This window comes from Mus caroli, unplaced genomic scaffold (genome assembly GCF_978045245.1).
Source record: "Mus caroli unplaced genomic scaffold, Mus_caroli_1 scaffold_4, whole genome shotgun sequence".
Taxonomy (NCBI): domain Eukaryota; kingdom Metazoa; phylum Chordata; class Mammalia; order Rodentia; family Muridae; genus Mus; species Mus caroli.
Window position 1 is genome coordinate 7,569,739 of NW_028227259.1, and position 19,277 is coordinate 7,589,015.

At 42.1% G+C, this 19,277-nt stretch overlaps 1 protein-coding gene across 3 annotated transcripts in view; it reads left to right on the forward strand.

The window, feature by feature from the left end:
* Nucleotides 1-19,277, forward strand: part of Reln (reelin) — a 444,727-nt gene that overhangs the window by 42,358 nt on the left and 383,092 nt on the right. The window contains exon 2 of one of the 3 annotated variants that reach the window (XM_021163945.3): nucleotides 16,696-16,806. In XM_021163945.3, coding sequence (XP_021019604.1) covers nucleotides 16,696-16,806 — 111 coding nt within the window. Of the gene's footprint in view, nucleotides 1-16,695; nucleotides 16,807-19,277 lie in introns of those variants that run through there. The other 2 variants (XM_085836457.1, XM_085836458.1) reach the window with 2 other exon arrangements.

The following is a 19,277-nucleotide window of genomic DNA, read 5'->3' on the forward strand; positions in this document are numbered from 1 at the left end:
TATGAAGAAGTAGGGGCAGGTGCCAGGTAGTGGGCAGGAACAAAGATTAGGCAGAGAACGCTCTATGTGTACAGTATATAAAGAGCCACAGAGGAAAGGATACAGAGGCAAAACATGGAGTTTTAATGTGAGGCAATAATTTACTGATGCTGGAAGTATTGTGCAAGGTAGATCAGGTTGTGGTCGTCAACTGTCCGGAGAGCATTTAAGAGAAATTCCACAATGGCATGGGATGGACAAACAGGCAACATTAGAGACTTAGAGAAAAAACAACATACATTTTTAGCATCCTTCATCATCCCCATGGAGAAGTGGGAAAGGGCCAGGCTATAAAATCATAGATGTGAGTCTTAGTTCCTATTGAGGGGCCATCTTCTCTCCTGCAGTTCTCTTTCTCCACCAGTCAATAGGGAAACAATAAAGAGTAGGGACTGGGTAGTCATGGGTAGCTCCACTGGAAAAGGAGCCTTGCTTTCAGGAAGCAGAATTTAGGTGCACCTCCTGCTGCAAGGAGGAGGACCTACCTGCATCCAGCTCCAGGCAGACTCAACATCTGGGGATTCTACTTGCCTCAGGGGTGGGCTAGACTGTGATTGGCAGATGGCATGGGAGGAGTGTGTTGTAGGGACTGTAGAGCCTTCCCATATTTAGTCAGCTTGTGAAAGCCTCATTAAAGTTTCAGGAAATTTGCAAGCCAGTTGTTTAAAAGTGAGTATTAAATTTTAAAGTATGAAAAATTCATATTAAATTATGCTAAAAACAAAGGTAATACATGCAAATGGCTCATTAGTTGCTAGCCATTTTCTCACAGTTCATAGTGATCATGCTCTCTGTGTGGTAAGGAGAAATACTCCAGGGTTGGATAAATGGTGCCGTTGTGTTTTTCCTGGGTTAGTGTCCACTGAGGTGACAGTTGGGAGCTTGAAATGAGCCACAGTAGGAGTTGGTCGTATTTATACAATACCACAAACCAGGAGTCTTGTGCCCAGAAAGGCAGCTGTTACACATTACCAGCATGCCCCTGCCTGGGCCCCATCAGCCTTGCCATTTTATTAAGCTCCAACCTGCTTTTACTGCCAGTGTCTGTGTCTCTGTGCCAGAGGACGTTTTCTGGAAGGCCACTCTACTGCCTGTGCATGCTGTAAGCTTGAATTAGCTTCTTCTAGGGGCAGCCTTGAGCAGGGGGATGGGTATGTATGCCCTAGATTTCTTGACCCTTAAGTGGAATAATTGTGTTCTACACCTTCTCCCGAAGTTTGTTCACATGATGGGATTCTTTCTGCTTGCTTTGATGCTCGATGGCCATCTTCCCTTTCTTCTATCACTTCTTTTGCTTCTGAGGCAATTTCCCCTCCCTTGCTTCAGAGTGCACCTATAGAAGGTTGTGTAAACGGAAGGAGGGGAGTGAGAGTAAACACTGGCTTTGTGTCAGCCCTCAGGGGAATGGCTGTTCTTCTTTAAGCTACACTGATGTGTTTTCACGTCTTGTGCTTTTTTTTTTTTTTTCTTTTTTTGTATGTGATTTCTTGTATACAAATGGCCCTTGGATGTAGTGTCAAAGGCTGTGGTGGGATGTGGTACTGTTGTCCTATGTTCTGGATTACTGAGCTACCATATGCTACACCATGTGTATTTAAAGTGAAATTGGTATAAGCCAAAGTTATGGTAGACAAATGGAAGAAAATGCCACTTGAAACCAACCCTAGGTGTCAGTCAGACTCTTAGAATGCTATAACTGAATTCTCCAGGAAAGTAAGGCACAAACATTGATTGTGGTTCAGTGTTGACGGCTCAGTCCATCGTGATGTGATGTGGAGGCTACAGTAGAGCAGAAGAGTTCGTGTCATGATGTCCAGGAAGTGAAGAAGAAGGGAATATAGGAGAGGTGAGGGGCAGGAAGCTCCCCCTGTCAGTGATCTATACCCTCCTGCCTTTACCACCCTCCAATGGCATCACATTATGAATCTATCAAGGGGTTAATTCATTGGTTAGGTCAGATTTCTTATGGTATAATAAGGTTATGGTTAGATAGTTTACCGTGGAAATGTCCTCATAGACAGAGATACACTTTGCAAATCTATATACTTTCTCAATCAAGTAGAGAGGAAGATTAATCATCACACAATGGCATGTATCACAAGTCTGGAGTACAACTGTTATAAATAATGAGAGTCTATTGTATGAAGTGGGAGGTTAACATAAAACTCATGGCCATTCAACTCCTGTCTTTACCTCTATCATGAAAATTACGTAACTTTATTATAAAATATGTAAATAAAATACATAATACACTGAAGTTTAACAGACCTAAAGTCTATACATCTAATAAAGTTTATTTGAAAAAAATGAAATAACGACAAAAGGAGAGCCTTGTTTGAGGCTAGGCATATAGACACTGGAGAAGAGTCAGCGCTGGGTATAAGCTCCATTCTCCAGCCATGGTGCTGAAATGCTCACACAAGGCCCTGGAGCACTGTGACCCTAGTCATGGGTAATGCACATAGAGTGAGAGAGTTTCCAGCAATTACAGGCTAATTTTATTTATTTATTTTTTTTGAGACAAGGTATTGTATAAGCCCAGGATACTTCAAACTTGCTATAAACAAAGAAAGACCTTGAACTCCTGATCTTTGTGCCTCGGCTTCCCACAGGCATGTCCCCCCACATTCCACACCTGATAGCACAGACTGTCTTTTTTGATGCTGCTCTATCAGTAGATTCTAGACATTCTAATGACCTACTAGTCAGCAGAGAAGAGATACAACTGACATCCAGCAAGAGCTCTCCGCATGATATGCTAATTTCATTTCTTCATCTCCAGCAGTTTTTGATACGTGGCCCAGGCTAATTTTCTTTATGATATATCAGATTCAGGGACTATATTTAACTTCTTTTTTCACACCAATCATTTACTGTCAAGACATACAATTGTTCTGTTGGTCAAGGATGTAACCACAGGGCTGTGACATTGACCTGAAGTGTTTACCCCAAATTGTTGGCAACCTTGGCTTCTCTCCCTCATCTGAGTTTGTTCGGCCCTCATCAATCAGAGAGTATCACTGGGATGTGTGAGGTCTCCTAAGAGCAGGTATCCCATTATCTACTCATTTGTTAAGCGGTGTTCTGTTGTTTACTTAGAAGACAACTGCTGTATAATAAAGGACCATGAAGTGTTTTGCTGAAGTGAGTTTCTTAATGTAGCCCCAGTTCAAGTCAGTGATGACTTCCAGTCCTGTGAATAGTTGGCACTAGACATGCCGTTTCCCCAGAGCTGTCACTCGGGCCTCTTCAGATCACTCTAACTGATGTACGCTGGGACCACCTGCCTGACATTTGTCTGGATGGGCATCATTGAACATGCACATTCCTTGGTCTTATTCCAATTAGACAGAATGCTGGAGGAGTGCGATCTAAGAATTGTGGTTTAACAGGCTACTCAAGTAATGGGAAGTTTTGAGTAATGAACATAAATTTACCTTCAGGAGTTGGCCAATGTTTCTGCCAAATTCTCATTGGATTTCATTTCTCAGATTGGCAAATATAGGATAAGTACACCTTATAGTTTAACTGATATTTAAAAATCCATTTAAAGCTATATTTTAATCCTTTATTATTGAAATAGTTACAATCACTATATCTATTTCTAAAAGTGTATGTCTTCATTAGCTTGCCTTTCATCCAACTCTGCTTTTCTATGCAAAGTCTTTAAGTTAAAATTTAGGTCAGTTTTCTGAAGAAAAATTAAAGGTTAAAACCAAATATGTGCCAAGGATAGGTTAAGATTTACTTTGGAATCCAGTACCAGAATGTGGGGCTAACCATATTCTGAGGAGCCGTCTGTCAGGCTTTGGCAGAAGTCTTTGATAACTGATCACTTAGTACCTTCGCAGACTCCTAAGCCTAAGACATTTCCTGATTACTCACGCTTGGAATTTTTCTTTACCCTTATCCTTGGAAAAAATAGACCATAACTATATTGAAAAATGCAAATTTGTACTTAGCTTAAAAAACGTTTGCTATTTTTAACAGGAGGTTCTTAAGACTCATCAGACTAAGTGCTGTGTTGTACAATACAAAGTGTGGCATTTACCATTTCACTCATATTGTACATAATTATGGTTTAATGTTACATGAGTTATCTGTGCATCCATTCCTTCTGAAAATTACTAAATAACTCTTAGAGGCTGTCTATCAATGTGTCGTGTAAATGATGTTTAATTTAAATCTTCTGAAAAGCATTCACTTGCAGCATATTATAAGTGCAACTAGCCATGCACTGATAATACTGAAGCATTCATTTCATATAATTGGCTTAACATGGTTCTGTTAATTTACATGTTAGCAAATATCAGTTTTCGATTTTATTAAGTGAGTTTTGAAACATGAAATTAGGGATGCTATAAAAATGGATTGGAACATCATTCACAATGTGGCTTTTGTAACCACACAGATGGCTCTCCATAATGCCCCCACTGTCAAGAGTAGCACATTACAAATATTTGTTTAAACAAAATGATTGAGAATCTGGTGGTGCGTAAAGTAAGTGGGATGCTTTTAAAACTTGCCTTATACAACAAATCAGTTACTGTTCTGAGTCTTAGAATCAACTTAATTATCTGTATGTCATATGTATTATCATCTACTCAGTAAATATTTAGTGCCTTCTTTGATCTTTAGCTTTTAATTAGCTGCCATACATTAAAATAAGCCAAGAGAGAATTGTAGAAAAACCTTTAATAAAAATATGTAGTATTTTATAACCACATTCATTTGAACTGTGTCTATTACAAATTACATCAGTTGCTAGTTAGTAGTGCTGCTTGGTCATCCCAGTGCTGCTGGGCCCCGTATGTGGCGTAGGCTGCAGTACCAGATACATCACTGCACATATTCTTGACTGTGTGTACAGCTGTTGCAAATATGAAGAGACTTTAAATATTATAAAGACGTGAAGCTGTATGTTGACCTAGAATCAGAAGCCAATGTGTGTTTGAGCATATTGCACTAACAGGGAAGGCTTCTGTGAGTTGCAGCATGAGTTTAAATCCTCTTTAGTTATCTTTGGTCAAAACCACATTTGGAGGGATAGAAGAGACACTTATGTTAATAGAACATTGTCCAAGGAAATAGAGTAAAAAACAATAATTATCTTTTTCTGACTGTTCTTAAATCTTTAAACATTTGATCATAGAAAACATATGCTTTTGAAACAATATTATATATATATATATATATATATATGTATATATTTGTCCTCTGTTGATACAAGCTACTGTAATACACTTCCCTGCATATTGCTTACGGAGTTGCTAGATTTATTTTTACTTATTTTTCTCAGCCTAGAAGAACTTGATTGACATCAGTTACTCAAAAGAGATGCATTCCTAGAGCTTCGCTTGGAAGATTGAAGACAATAAATCTCCCCAAATGTTTTCTTTTAACGTAAATCTTTGCTTACATTTTACTGTTATGATATATTATAGACATGAAGTTCTCTGCTTTACAAAAGCAAGAACAAAAAGATAAAAATGCTGAAAACCTGAGCACCACATTCCTATCCACACGACTTTAATAATTTATTGAGTGCAGGGCCAACAATATGAAATTTTCATGTATGAGCACCAACCAACCTCATATAAAAGCAACATGGAAAATAAGGTCAGAGATGAATCACAAATGCCAGTAATTCCTGACTTGTGTTTTAAGTTGTAGTTAAAACTGTCATTTATAAAGCAAAGTATTTTTGGTTCTAGAAACTAAACAATGCTTTCATTGTATTGAGAAAATAATCATAATTTAAAAGCTAAATATAAGTGTCAATCCTAAAAATCATCTCTGCCCTGCCTTGGGTGCAAGAAAAGGATTATATATTTTTACATTTGCGATCACTAGTTAAGGAATTTGTGTTTATGATGGACTGCACAGCCTTCACATTTCAGAAACTCTGTTTGAGTCCCTCAATGCAGGCTCTTCGTTCTGATGTGGGTCTCACTGTCTGCAGATGGAATTTCACTTGAATAATAATTTCGCTTACCCCAAGGTTAAGTGATAAATCTCCTTTCTTACTAGTGGGGCTGGAAGATGAGATACACAGAGTACCCGCAGTTCATCTGAATCCTAGAATCTGTAATAAATGCATTACAATAGGCCTCCCCGAGACGCTGGCTCCCCTTCCAGCCTGTAAAGAGTACTTCCCACACCCTAGGAAGCATTTTAATACATCACGAGGCGTTGCAGATGACAGGTCCTGTCACCTGCCATGGTTCCTGGCTCATGCTCGGGTTTGCCTCCTTTGGGTGGGAGCTTCCTGACCCAGAGCTCTTGGGCGCCATTAATTTGGTCCTCAGTGTAGTCCTCCATCATGCTGCATTTACTGTTCCTCAGGGGCCACTCCTGCTCCTTCCTTTGTTCCCCAAGGAACAGATCTATTTAAAATGAAAACCAAGAGTAATAATGATAATAAATGGCCATAGCAGTAATTGGTGTAGCAGGCATGGGGTGAAGTGCATTCTGAAGAACAGTCTGCTAGGCATACTTGCAGGACACACCCACTCCTGTCCTAGGGCTTGGGAGCCCTGGGCTCCCTTCCTGTCCACTGCCTTCCAAGGAATATCAAGCCCCGCCTCCCACTCAGTCACAGAGGAAGCAGGGGCTGCTGGGTTTAATTCTTTGAAGATGGGAGGCATGGCTTCTATTTCTGAAAAATACCATTTAGCTGCCAGTTAAGGCGTTTTACTCAACTCATCCACCCACTTGCTCCATGTCGTATTTCTCGTTGGTAAAATGGTACTTATCCCTAAGGGACATGGAACAGATCAGAAGCTTAGAATAGTATTTGGTATGCAGTTTTACAAATATCACATAGCTATTGTTATTAAGGAGGTAACTATTAAATGTCAGTGCTAGCCTGCCTTTAAGATAGCCTAGGTTAGCAGTGTGTTAGACTGCGGAAGGAGGAAATGGTGGTTATAGTATGCTTAGCAGTCCCTCTCCAAAGACGGAGAGATAGGAGGTTGTTCTAGGTGGCCAGATAGATCTTCACTGTGCCCCATTTATTTGGTGTTGGAATTAGTGGGCTAGACAGGACTCACATCACTCTGTTTTACACCCGCTGACCAGAGATCACTTCCTCTTGCCTTAGCATTTAATTGTTAAATTAAAATTTTAATGTGTATAGGTTTTTGCCTATGTGTAGATCTCTGTACTACATGCATGCCTGGTGCTTGAGGAGTTAAGTTGAGGGTGTTAGATGCCCTGGAACTGGAATTTCAGATGGTTGCGCAATCTACCACATGTATACTGAGGAGCAAATCCAAGTTATGTAGAATAACAGCCAGTGCTCGGTACTGTGGAGCCATCTCTCCAGCCCCTGGAAGTTCCTGTGTTCAGCATTTTTAATTATTATTACCTTTTGTTGTTAGTTTGCAGATACGATCGAAATGGCTAACTGTTTGAAAACAACTTAAGCCATATGGAAAATGGAATTATGGGAAATAGTTCCATGGTCAAGTTCTTACAGAGCTGTCAAATGGCAGTTATACTGTGATCTTAGGTGCCCTGATACCCATGTCTGGTGGCATTTTAAAGAAGAATCAGTAATTGAACACATTATGTTGATGATACTTTACAGCAAATAAACTCGGTGTGTTTCATTTGCAGAGAAATATGTTCCTCAGGCTTTTTAATCTGTTCAGCATTCAAAAGGCAAACAGAGTTCTGTTCATAAGGCAAAACTCAGCAGTGGCAGTTTTTAATATCAACAATATTGTACTCTCTGCTGGTGTTTTTCTGGTTTTGAAATATATAAAGTCAAGAGATGAGAGCTCTTAGTGACTGGAGCATCACCACTAATATTTAAATATTAATTAAATTTTTTTTTTGCAATTTGCCAGCCTCTGATGTTTGTCATCTTAGAAAAGCCAAAAATATCGCTCCAAATATTGTATGCTTCTTTATAGCCCACATTAAAGGTCTTTTATGGTGTGGTGATGGGATGTGCTTGAAGTGATCAGAGTTTAATGGGCTGTAGAGCATTTGTGGCCCAGAAGCTTTGGGATGACATGCAAATAGCACACAATGTCTAAATTTATGTTCTCAAAGATTCCATCTCACAGTGATTTTCTGCAAGAATGCCATTAGGTTCTTATTGGGACTATCTAATAGAAGCTATAATAGATAATAGCTGGCTCTATAATTAGTCATTTTGAGACAGAGGTGCTCTCTATAAGGACTGAATTGTGACGCTCCATCATGCTCCCTACTGCTGCCACAGCCCGGCATCCATATTCATGTCCCCTGGTGCTAAGCTCACTGCCAGTGTGACACAGATGTGGGTGAGAGGCACAGAACCTCCTCTGGCTTTTGATCCCATCTTATTTTTCATCTGAGGAAATGGCATGAAAACTTTAGATTGAAGAAAATGTATAAAATATCTTAGAGATAAAAATCATTACACCATAAATGCGGCATGTGCATAAAGTATGTACCTACCTATATTCACATACCAGGCACTTGTATGTAATCATGACTTGTATGTGACCAAGTACTTGTACTTGATCCTAAACGCTGCCATGTTTAATGTGAAAGTTTCTCAGATACTTTTGAGTGCTGTAATGAATTTGCTGAGTTATGTTTTCACAGGAAACCCTTGAAACATTCGTGTTTCATGTATGCGTATGAATGATACTGCCTTTTAAAAAGAAGTTAGATTTCAGTTTCAATGACTCTGGCTATACAATTCTGCTTGTTCTGCTGAGATGGTTTATGTCGTGAGACACATCTCTTCAAGAGGCCAGCAAAACCCTGTTGGAGCCCTGACCTCTGGGAGGCATGGAACACAGAGCACCTGGTTTGCAGTTTCTGGGCTCTCTTGGATCCCTGAGGAGGGAGGGAAAGCTTCCTCCCGGAAATTAGACAGACTAGCTGAGGTAGATGGCCCCAGCGCACACCTGGAGAATGAGTGCAGTTTGAACAAGAGGTTACAGAAAAGTTGGGCTTGGTGAGAATGCCCTTTGATAATATTAAAGGCAGGAAGTGTAGAGCCCATTCTGGTGAGATTGGATCCAAGACTTAATCCACAGAGATAGAGACATTACCACCTGGAGGTCTCTGAAAGCACTGTTCAAATGTAGGGTTCTAAGTCTGGGTAGGAGGAAGCTTGGGCTGTTGAAGTCATCCCCAGCACATTTGTTTGCTTTCTGATTGTGGGTAATAATGCAGACATTATTTCAACTCTAAAATGTACTAGCAAGTTCAAAATCCTGCCAAAAATCTATAGTACAGTGTGTCTAGTTAAGTTTCCTATCCTAATGTGCCCTAAAGTTGTATCTTTTAATTGTAACTTCTGTTTATATAAGATGTTTCATCTGTAAATAGTTTTAAAGAAAACATTTAACATTTAAAAGTTATAATACTTGTGGGACATTTTAAACTATATAGTTTAGGATGATAACATTCCGAGTCAATATCTGAAAATTAGCAAAATTTCTCTAGTGACTTTTGGTATTTGTGAAAAGAGATTGTCTGCGTACATAACACACATGCACACACACTCCAACTTATGCACGCGTAGTTTGTTATTTCAAAACAGTAAATAGTTCTGGCTTTTATTAATCATCTTCATCAATGAGATTAAATATTATGGGACCTATGACTATTGTAAATTTGTTTGTTAACATAGAGATTGAAATAAATTCACAGATATTATCTGCAGTTGCTTTTATCATGAACCATAATGATACTCAGTCTAATATGTTTCCTGTCATTCATCAGGAGTCACTTAGGATTCCAAGATTATTTCACCTATAGTTGGTGGCTGGATGTGGCTTTCAAGGATGAGCTAACAAAATGAAAATAGATGCTGAGCGACACATCTCAGAGAATTCCAAGAGGGAGAGGTCAAGTCAGGATCCACAAGAAAGCAAGAGGCAGTGCTTAAGTGCCAGCAGATGCTCCTGGTGCAAAGGGACAGGGAGATGAGAGGGCAAGGAGGGTGCGAGGTCTCTGTAGAACGGACCTCAACAAGATGGAGTGTAGACTGAGGAGCTACAGCTAGAGAGACCACAGCCAGAGCAGCCTCCAAGCACAGACAGAGCTTTGTTTCTGTGTTTTCTTTTCAGAACACCCTGGCACATTAGCCAGGGATTTCTAACACTGAGACAAGTGGAAGCATTCTTGTGAAAACGAAAGAGGGGTGTGGCAAAGGCCGCTCTTGACAGTTTCCCTGCCCAAGGCTTCCCTTCGGAGTCCCAGATGCTGTGTGGTCTCTGGAGTGCTCCAGTCTTCGAGGACATGTGGGCTGCAGGCCTCCTGAAATTTCCTGCATGGTAATCCAAACTGGATGCAGTGGAGGGTTGTTACTACTGTCTTTTGTTTCTAAGAATGGTAGCACTTAATTAACCTACCTGGGAGGCTTTAAACTACTAAGACACAGGGCACCACCAAATCTTTTCAGCTCTTCTGCTGAAGAATTGGCCTTTATGATACAGGCTGTTTAGAAGCTCTTTAGAGTGTGTCTCTAGTTTTTGGCTTTTTAAATTTTAATTTTAATTTTTAAATTTTTTTTTAGTGCTGACCCTGTCTGTTCTCTGAACAGTGTCCACAGTTTATTTGGGTTGACAGTTGGCCAGGAGCCCTGGTTTCTTTGTAAGTGGTAATGCCTCACTCAGCCCAGCTGTCCCAGACTCACCTGGGCTGTATTTGTGGAAGTTGATCTGTGGTAATGCACACCTCCAGCCTTCTTGCGGCCTGCTGGGGGCTTTCAGTGTTCACCAAGGAGTTCATGGTTGGGAATGAGATGGCCCCAGAGTTTCTGGGTCTTCCTCACCCATTATTTTCTTTAGTTATGGATATTATCATGGAGGTCTGAAAATCCACAAGGGTTGGGGCTACATTTCCCCTTTCTTAAAAATAAATAAATATAGATAGATAGATCGATCGATAGACAGACAGACAGACAGACAGACAGATAGAAGGAAGAAACAAGTGAGTCTGTTTCTCACCTGCTTAAAGAGAAGGAAAGCAATGCTTGTTCCACAGGGTCAAGAGAGTGGCTTTTTTGCTGGGGGGGAGTAAAGTTCATTTCCCCCTCTAAACATAGGTCAGATTTTCAGGTCTACCAAACAGAGATGATTGTAATCAATTTGTTTCAAACATGGACTTTTTTTTTTTTTTTTATGTGGCCATGTTAACATTCTGGAATTGAGAACTTACATATACATAAGTCAACTTGTCTTTATTTTTCTCTCTCTCTCTCTCTAATTTTGCTAATGGTTTTGGCTGGTCTTTTGGTAAGCTTCTCTCTGCATTGCTCTGTCTTCTGGAAAACATTCTACATATTTAAAGAGCCAGGCTCTCTCTCTCTCTCTCTCTCTCTCTCTCTCTCTCTCTCTCTCTCTCTCTCTCTCTCTCTCTCTGTGTGTGTGTGTGTGTGTGTGTGTGTATTTTCCAAATGGGATTCAGCTGACCTAAATCCATAAGTGTAGAATTTATAGCACAGTTCTTGGGAAACAAGCTGAAGAGGAGACAGCCCCACATTATTGTTTTGTGAATGAGTTGTTCACTATTCATTCACTAAGTATTTATCGAGCACTTAAAAGTTTCATGACTTTATCTAGACACTCAGGAGATTTTACTAAACAAATCCACTAGAAGGACTGGCTTTGGTGGTTACATTGTTCTACAGAACAAGACTTAAAATAGCCGTAATTGAAGTACTATGAGTAGATACACTAGTACACTTTGTTATGTAGGTGGTGGTTAGATACATTAGTGCGCTGTTCTGGGCGGTTAGATGCATTTGTACACTTTGTTACATGGTGGTTAGATGATACATTATTAGTACACGTTGTTATGTGCTGGTAACTAGAGAAAACAGAGGAGAAAGATAGATTCAACTAAGGGAGTTTGGTATGGGGAAGATGGACGGGTGTCTGCAGTTTCAGATAGAACAGGGTGGCATTTGAGTTGAAGCTTGAAGGTGGTGAGGGAATCGGTGTCCGGATGGAAATGGCTGGTGACATGAGTTCTGAGCCAGAAGGCTATGGTGCCAGGAGGAGAGAGCAGACATGAGAGTGCAGTGGAGAAGATTGAGGAAGATGGCTCAAAGGCTGACATCAACCAAACTGGGGGCAAAACTGCCAGGGAAATCTCAGCTGACCCAGCAGGATTGCGCTGTAAAGGAATCCCACTGGTTTATGCTGGAAATGAAGGTAGGAATAAGAAGGCCAGATTAGTGTAATCATGAAACAATAGCTTGAAGAGACAATGGTTACTCAAAGCAGCAAGCTGTGCCGCCGAATTTGGAATCTGATTGGTTGGTGGGCTGTGTGAATGGTGTATGGTTGCAAAGGTGTTTCAGGTCTGAATAGCCAGCCAGAAGGCTGGTGTTGCCAACAACTGAGTTGTCAGCGGAAGTGGGTATTAAGTGTTGGTTACAGGACAGCAAGGTCTTGAGATGCCTCTTGGATATCCAAGTGTGGATGACAAGCAGCGACTTGTTGAGTATCTAGAGTTAGAAAAGAGGCCTAAACTGGAGATAGCACTTCGGCAGTTATCAGCCTCTGGATGGTATTTAAAGCTAAGGGACAGGGTCTTGTGTTTCTCAGTAACTCCATTTCATCCACTCAGTGTTTAGAAATGGTCTCTCACATTTAAACACACCCAGGGGGTGCCAAGTAATGGGACTTGGACCTGACTGTGTTGGCAAGGGAAAGAAGGAAAAGGTAGTTGGGTGGACTGGGGTCTCGGATATAGAACCCACAGGACTCTGGAGACAATCTGTATTATATACAGCTCAACAGGAAGTCTGGATTAGCTCGTACAGATGGTCATGGAGGTGGGTTATTGCATAGGGAGAAATAAGGAGGGCAAGGCATGAAGGATACAGCTGGATCAAGAAGGCAGGTTTAGCTAACCTAAGGAGGAGCAGTTTGGGGACTAGAAATGTCCTGGAGGAGAGAGAGAGATAGTGGACATTTTCTGCTCACACTGTCCATGTATGCACTTGATGCCTGCAGGATACTGCATGCTTCTCAGCCTCATCCGAGGAATATGAGACCTTACCTATGTGAACAACACACATCCACTCAGGAGGTCTCCACTCACCACAGGTGTGCTCATCTCTATCAGGGAAATAGGACCAAAGAGAAGAACACACCCAATCTGATGTAGGAAATTAGTGTTCATACTTGAGAAAAAAACGCTTACTTCAGAGTAAGCCCCTTACTTCAGAACCGACTTCAATAAACCTTACTGCATTAGTACCCAAGAATGTGAGCAACACACAGAACTGAGTTCAAAGGAGCCTTTGAATGTATGGTAGGTTTAAAAATCAGAATGTGCAAGAGAGGTACTGTGTGGCCTGGTGAGAGGGACATCTGGCCACAGGGGTTAGTGACTTTGGTGACAATCTGAAAGAGTTGGCAGACCTCAGTGCCCAAATGAATCACAAACTTTCCAGGCAGTTCAAAGATGCAGGCCTCTCAGGCTGTGAAGAACTATGCAACACCTGTGGCTATCAATGACTTGGATTTATCGTTTGGCATCATGCGGAGGGTCTTTTGTTTTATTGGGATGAGTGCTGCATTTCTGAGGACAATAGAGTAAAGGTCCTGGTACCCAGCTTTTCTCCAAGAGCATCTTTGCATTCGCTCACACAAGCATTGAGTGATCACTGAAAGCCTTAGGGAAGGAGGGAGGGAAGGAAGGAAGGAAGGAAGGAGGGCAGGCAGATACATACTGCTGGAGACATGTGCCTGTCTTGAGTTCACTTGCTCACAGCTCTGACTCAGTGGGAGTGTTCAAAGATGGGATAGCTGGAGCACAGGGGAGGGAGGTATGTAGAAGGTCCTGGCACTTTGACGTAGAGGTGCTCTGTGTAGGATTCTATTCTCAGGGAACAAGAGCAAGGCTGTGTTCAGGGACTGCAGGACAGGAAGGTGGGGCCTGATTATTTACTGCTGCATAGTATTGTGTTTAGAAGATAGAGCGCCACAGAGATACAGTGGCTTTTAATTTTTCCAATATATTTCACAGTGTCTTCCCTTTCATAAATGAGGCCTATAAGATACCCCTCTCCATTTTCTTACTGATCAACGTAGAGAGAGCTGAAGTTCAAATTCAGGTTTGCCTCTGATAGCAGATACCCTCACAGGTTCAGTGTCCTGGCTTCTGGAACCAGAGACAAGGTAATAAAGGAGTAAGAGGAGCCCACATCATCTGGGCCGTGTGCATTCGAACATAATTATTGCCTCTTTATGGACTACAATGATGTGGAGACCCAGGAGTCACTGCAGGCTAGGGGTCACTTGCTTTGAAGAATGGCCTACAGCAGAATGTTAAAATCTGATGGTGAATAAGGGCATCCTAACAGGAAGGAACTTTCCCCCCAAACCTCAGAAAGCCAGGGGACACAGAAGCAATTGAGCAAAAAATTAATGTAAGTTGAAACAGTCAGGCCTATAATCTCAGCTCTGTGGGAAGATGAAGTAGGCACATCACAAATTCAAGGGCAGTCTGGGAAACTTAATGAAATCCTGTCTCAGAATATAAACAGAGGCTGGGGGGTAAAACACCCAACATGCTTGGGGTGGGGCTAAGCTAAGTCCCCTGTCTGTCTGTCTGCTTGTCTCTCTGTGTGTGTACGTCTCTCTGTGTGTCTTTCTGTCTCCATCTCTCTGTCTTTGTCTCTCTCTGAGCTCACTGATGCAGGGGAAATCAGCTTCAGCAGGATTAAGCATGGGACTTTGTGCTGAGCAAAACAGACTCAGCCCCTTGGTTACTATATTATTCTACAGATAAGGGATTCAGACTCAGAGATGAAGTGAGTCTCCTGAGCCCTTTGCCCAGGAGTCATCTCCAGGCCAAACTTCCCCTCTCTCACTAACAGCAGTGTCACTGACTGCTGAGGTTGTTTGCTTTGTTTCTCCTTCATTGTCTTCAAGTGACAACCTGGTAACAGAGCTATAAGCTATTGGCCAGTAGACGACTTTGGGATCTGAGGTGAACAGAGGAAAAAACAAAAACAAAAACAAAAACCAGGAGAGAAACCAAATGAACAGTGTTGTGTTAATTTCAACTCTCAATACGATCTAGGATCACATGGGGAGAAAATTTCAGTGGAAGAATTATTGTGTAAAGTTGGCCTGTGGGCATGTCTCTGGGGGTTGTCTTGGTAGTTAATCGATATAATCCGATGTGTGTGGTGTCTTGAATTGTACAAGGTTGAGGAACTCTAGCTGAGCAGAGGTGTAGACTGGCAAGTACCATGGGTGCATTCGGTACCCTCTTTGCTCCTGACTGTGGATGTGATGTGGCTGACTACTTGAGTTTCTGCCTTGCCTAACCCAAAATGATGGGCTGTAACTTGGAGTTGAAAGCCATATGTACTCTTGCTTTTCTGTGTTCCTGCTCATCAGGGTATCCTGTCACTATGATAGAAGTAAAAATGGAGTAAGAACCAGAGACCTTTAGGTGATAGCACTTGGTTCTGTTCCCTATATTGCTCATTCTTAGGCTGTGATAATAATAGCACTCCCCTCACACGAATGCTTTGACAGTTAAATGAGATACATGTAGATTGCTGAGCCTGGAGCCCAGATGAGTGATTTGGATTTTAGCACTGAAATGTACTATTATTTTTATTAGGAAATGGAAAAGCGATGCATATGAGCACCCAGTACCATTCGGGAGATGGCGTGATGTGAAGCTATTTTATCATACACATGTCTTCCTTGATGCTGTATGATGATAATGTTTCAGACCATTTATTGCTACTCACTGGATGTCCTGGAGTGTTTCATTTAAACCATCTCATCAGAGTTAATGTGTAGGATGGCAGCCTCGATCTGTGCACTACCAATATAATAGCATTGCCTCCCTCTGCTCCTTCCTCCAAATGGCGTCATCGCTGTCTTATCAAAGCTAGGCAGAACAGCGCCATCCCAGCCAGGAGGAAGTCACGATCTGGCTTTAGGGTGGGGACCGAGTGACACACCCATTGATTTAATCCAGCCTTCTTCTTCTTCTTCTTCTTCTTCTTCTTCTTCTTCTTCTTCTTCTTCTTCTTCTTCTTCTTCTTCTTCTTCTTCTTCTTCTTCTTCAGAGGAACCACACAGACCCCCCCCCCACCCTTGCAGACTTGGTTCTGAAACATAAACGCACAGTGGTCCCCTTTGTTGTTCCCAAGAGGAGCAGACTGACCATTCATGCGGTGTGACGTGCAGGCCCCCGACAAGCATCATGGGCATTTCTCTGCTCTTCATCCAGACAACACGAAATTGTTTCCCACAGTATGGAATAATGATTTTTTAAAGTGTTTTATCACGATGCCAGAAAGTCTAGGCATGCTTTGATGGCCTCCAGAGGTAGGAGTGGAGACGAGGGAAGCACGCTCTCCAATGGTGCATTACTTTCTAATTTTCAGGTAGCTTGGAAATGTGCAAATAGATACAAAAAGGTACTAAATTCAGTACCAGCAATTATACAGTTATAAGCACTGAAGTCCTGAAATTTTTGTCTCCTCTGCAATTTGTGTATGTGTGTGAGTGTGTATATGTGTGTATGTGCATACTTGTATACTACAGACAGGGCAGAAATAACTGGTTCATCGGTTAATGCCTACATCTAAGACTCCAGAGTGTACCTGCTCACTCGCACTGTAGTAGCTGAAGGTTCTCTTCCCTTCCTGTATTTCAGTTACAATTTCAACAAGCACCTTCTTTGATGGCTTGCTGGTGACGGGACTCTATACCTCGACAAGCATCCAGTCTTCTCAGAGCATTGGAGGCTCCAGCGCCTTTGGATTTGGTAAGCCGTCCTGTTAGAAGGTGCCAGGGGTTGTCAGGATTCTATACAGTTATGTCATCTGTTTTGTTTAGGAAACAATCAGTTTTGAAATTATTCAGCTTTTGTTATTATTATTAAAAGGGCAAATAATGTAAAGTCATTTGTGTATGTTTGTTCTTGAAATCAGGTGGATTGAGCTGCTGTGTAAATGCTCAGCTAACCATGGTCTTGGTAGACAATCCCCCTCTCTTTCCTTCCCTCCCTCCCTCCCTCCCTCCCTCCCTCCCTCCCTCCTTCCCTCCCTCCCTCCTTCCTCCTTCCCTCCCTTCCTCCCTCCCTCCTCCCTTCCTTCCTTCCTTCCCTTCCTCCCCCCACCTGTTTAGCACACATGGCTTCTTGGCCTGTATTATATTCCACTCTTTCCCCCTCACTGTCTTCTCTTACACCCTCCGGTGTTCCTGAGAGCCCCCCTTACTCCTCATTTATTCTCCCTTTGCCTTCTTACATGTGCATCCCATGACTGTCTAGTCTCCTGCCTCCGTCAAGGGGTTTTCCATCTCACCTCACGATCTGCTTTCTTGTTTCATGGCCTATAAATAAACCCACAGTTTTAAGTCTAAGAGTCTAGGTTCTGCATATCTGAGGAAACATACTTATTATTTTGAACCCGGCTTGTTTCACTAAACATAATGCATTTTCCCAGATGAGTCATGATTTCCCTTTACAGCCTGCATAAAACCCATTATGTATATGTACCACTTTTTTCTTATTCCACTGTTGATAGACATCTATCTAGGCTGACTCTGTTTCCTGTGTTGTGACTAGTGCAGACATCACCACGGGTATTTCTGCAGTATGCTGACCCAGAGCCATTCTGGTATATACTTAGGAGTGAATATATGACAGTTCTGTTTCAGGGTTTCCAGGAACTGCCATACTGAAGTCCGTAGTGGCTTCATGTGTTGGCATTCCCACCATCAAATGATAGTTACTTTTCCCAACATCCTTTCTGTCTCTCTTCTGTCCCTCTGTCTGTTTACTGTCATAGTGAGGATTGTGTAAACTTCTGAGCTTTTCACGCAGTTTGATAGAATTGACTTTGACATCCGTGCATCATTCAGTTTTCACAGATAGCTATTCCAGTCTGGAGGTGAGTGAAAAGTTCTTTAACAAAGAAGCGTTACAGAATGAATCCGCAGTAGTTGTTAAAATAATTTAATTCTGTGGGTAGTTATAAAAGCATGTCACTTAATACTTAAATTACTCAAGTACAGTGTTTTCTCTTAGACCAGAGACCTGGCAGATTACTTCTGTGGAGAGGCAGAAGGCTACACAAGCGTCACTAATCCCCGAGGATTCCCAATTTGGAAATCTCTGTGTTACCCATATGCTCCAGTCACATCAACATGGGATTAAATAAAGTATTCAGAATCAAAAATGCAAATTTAATATCTGTTTATGTAAGACCTAAAATCATTGGTCTTATGCTAAAATCATAAAACTATAAAGTGCTTTCCTTGTGGGGGGAGGGCCCAGTAGAATTACACTATCCACAGCCACGTGAGCTCATGCTACTTAGTAAGTATGTTCCTCTGCAGAAGCCTGTGTCCAGGGCACCAGGGCTGAAGCTCCATCACTGCTCTGCTTACCCGAGAAGGTCCTTGGCCTTGGGGTTTAAAGGAACGCAGAAGGCACTTCATTGTCATGCTGGGTTTGATATTGGGCATGTGTTCAATAGAAAAGATCCCAGGCAAAATGTTAATCTGCTGACACCTACTGTTTTAACAATTGATCATTTGGGAATCTCACACCATGCATCCAGATCAAACTCCTCTCCTAGTCATCCCAAGTCCTCCCCTACCATGTATCTCCCCTCCCCCAATCCAAACCAAAACAAAACAAAGTTCGTTTTGTGTTGATTGTGTACTCACTGGGGCATGGTCAAACTCCTCGTGGCTGGCCCCCAAGGGAAGGTGAGTCTTTTTCCACCTCCACCCCTACCAGAAGCCATCAACAGTGGAGAACAGGCCGGCTTGCCCATGCCCATGCTACCACAGGTGCCACAGTACAGCTGCTGGCGAGGGTCAGAGCCAGCTCGCCTGTGCACACAGACATCAGCATGCCTTCAATGGACAGCACAGACCACATGGTAACATGGGCCACAGAAATCAACATGGCCCTTTAGCTGTGTCAGGACCATCCACCCACTCATGGCCCCAAAGGCTACATGGGCCGTGGGCTGCAGTGTGGCTTCAGTTGTGTAGACATGCCACTCATATCCAGATGGCTCCCTGAGGAAGCAAAGCCTGAGGACATCACCCAAGCATCTGGCAGTGGCACAGAGTGTATACATCCACCTGGATCTCAGCATTCCTCATGGCCTGGGGCAGCAGCATGGATCAAAGATAGGCATGACCTCTGGTGGCATCACAGACCACAGTGGTGCTTCAAGGCGGTTTAATCCAGAAAGTGAACCTTTCCTCATCTAGGTC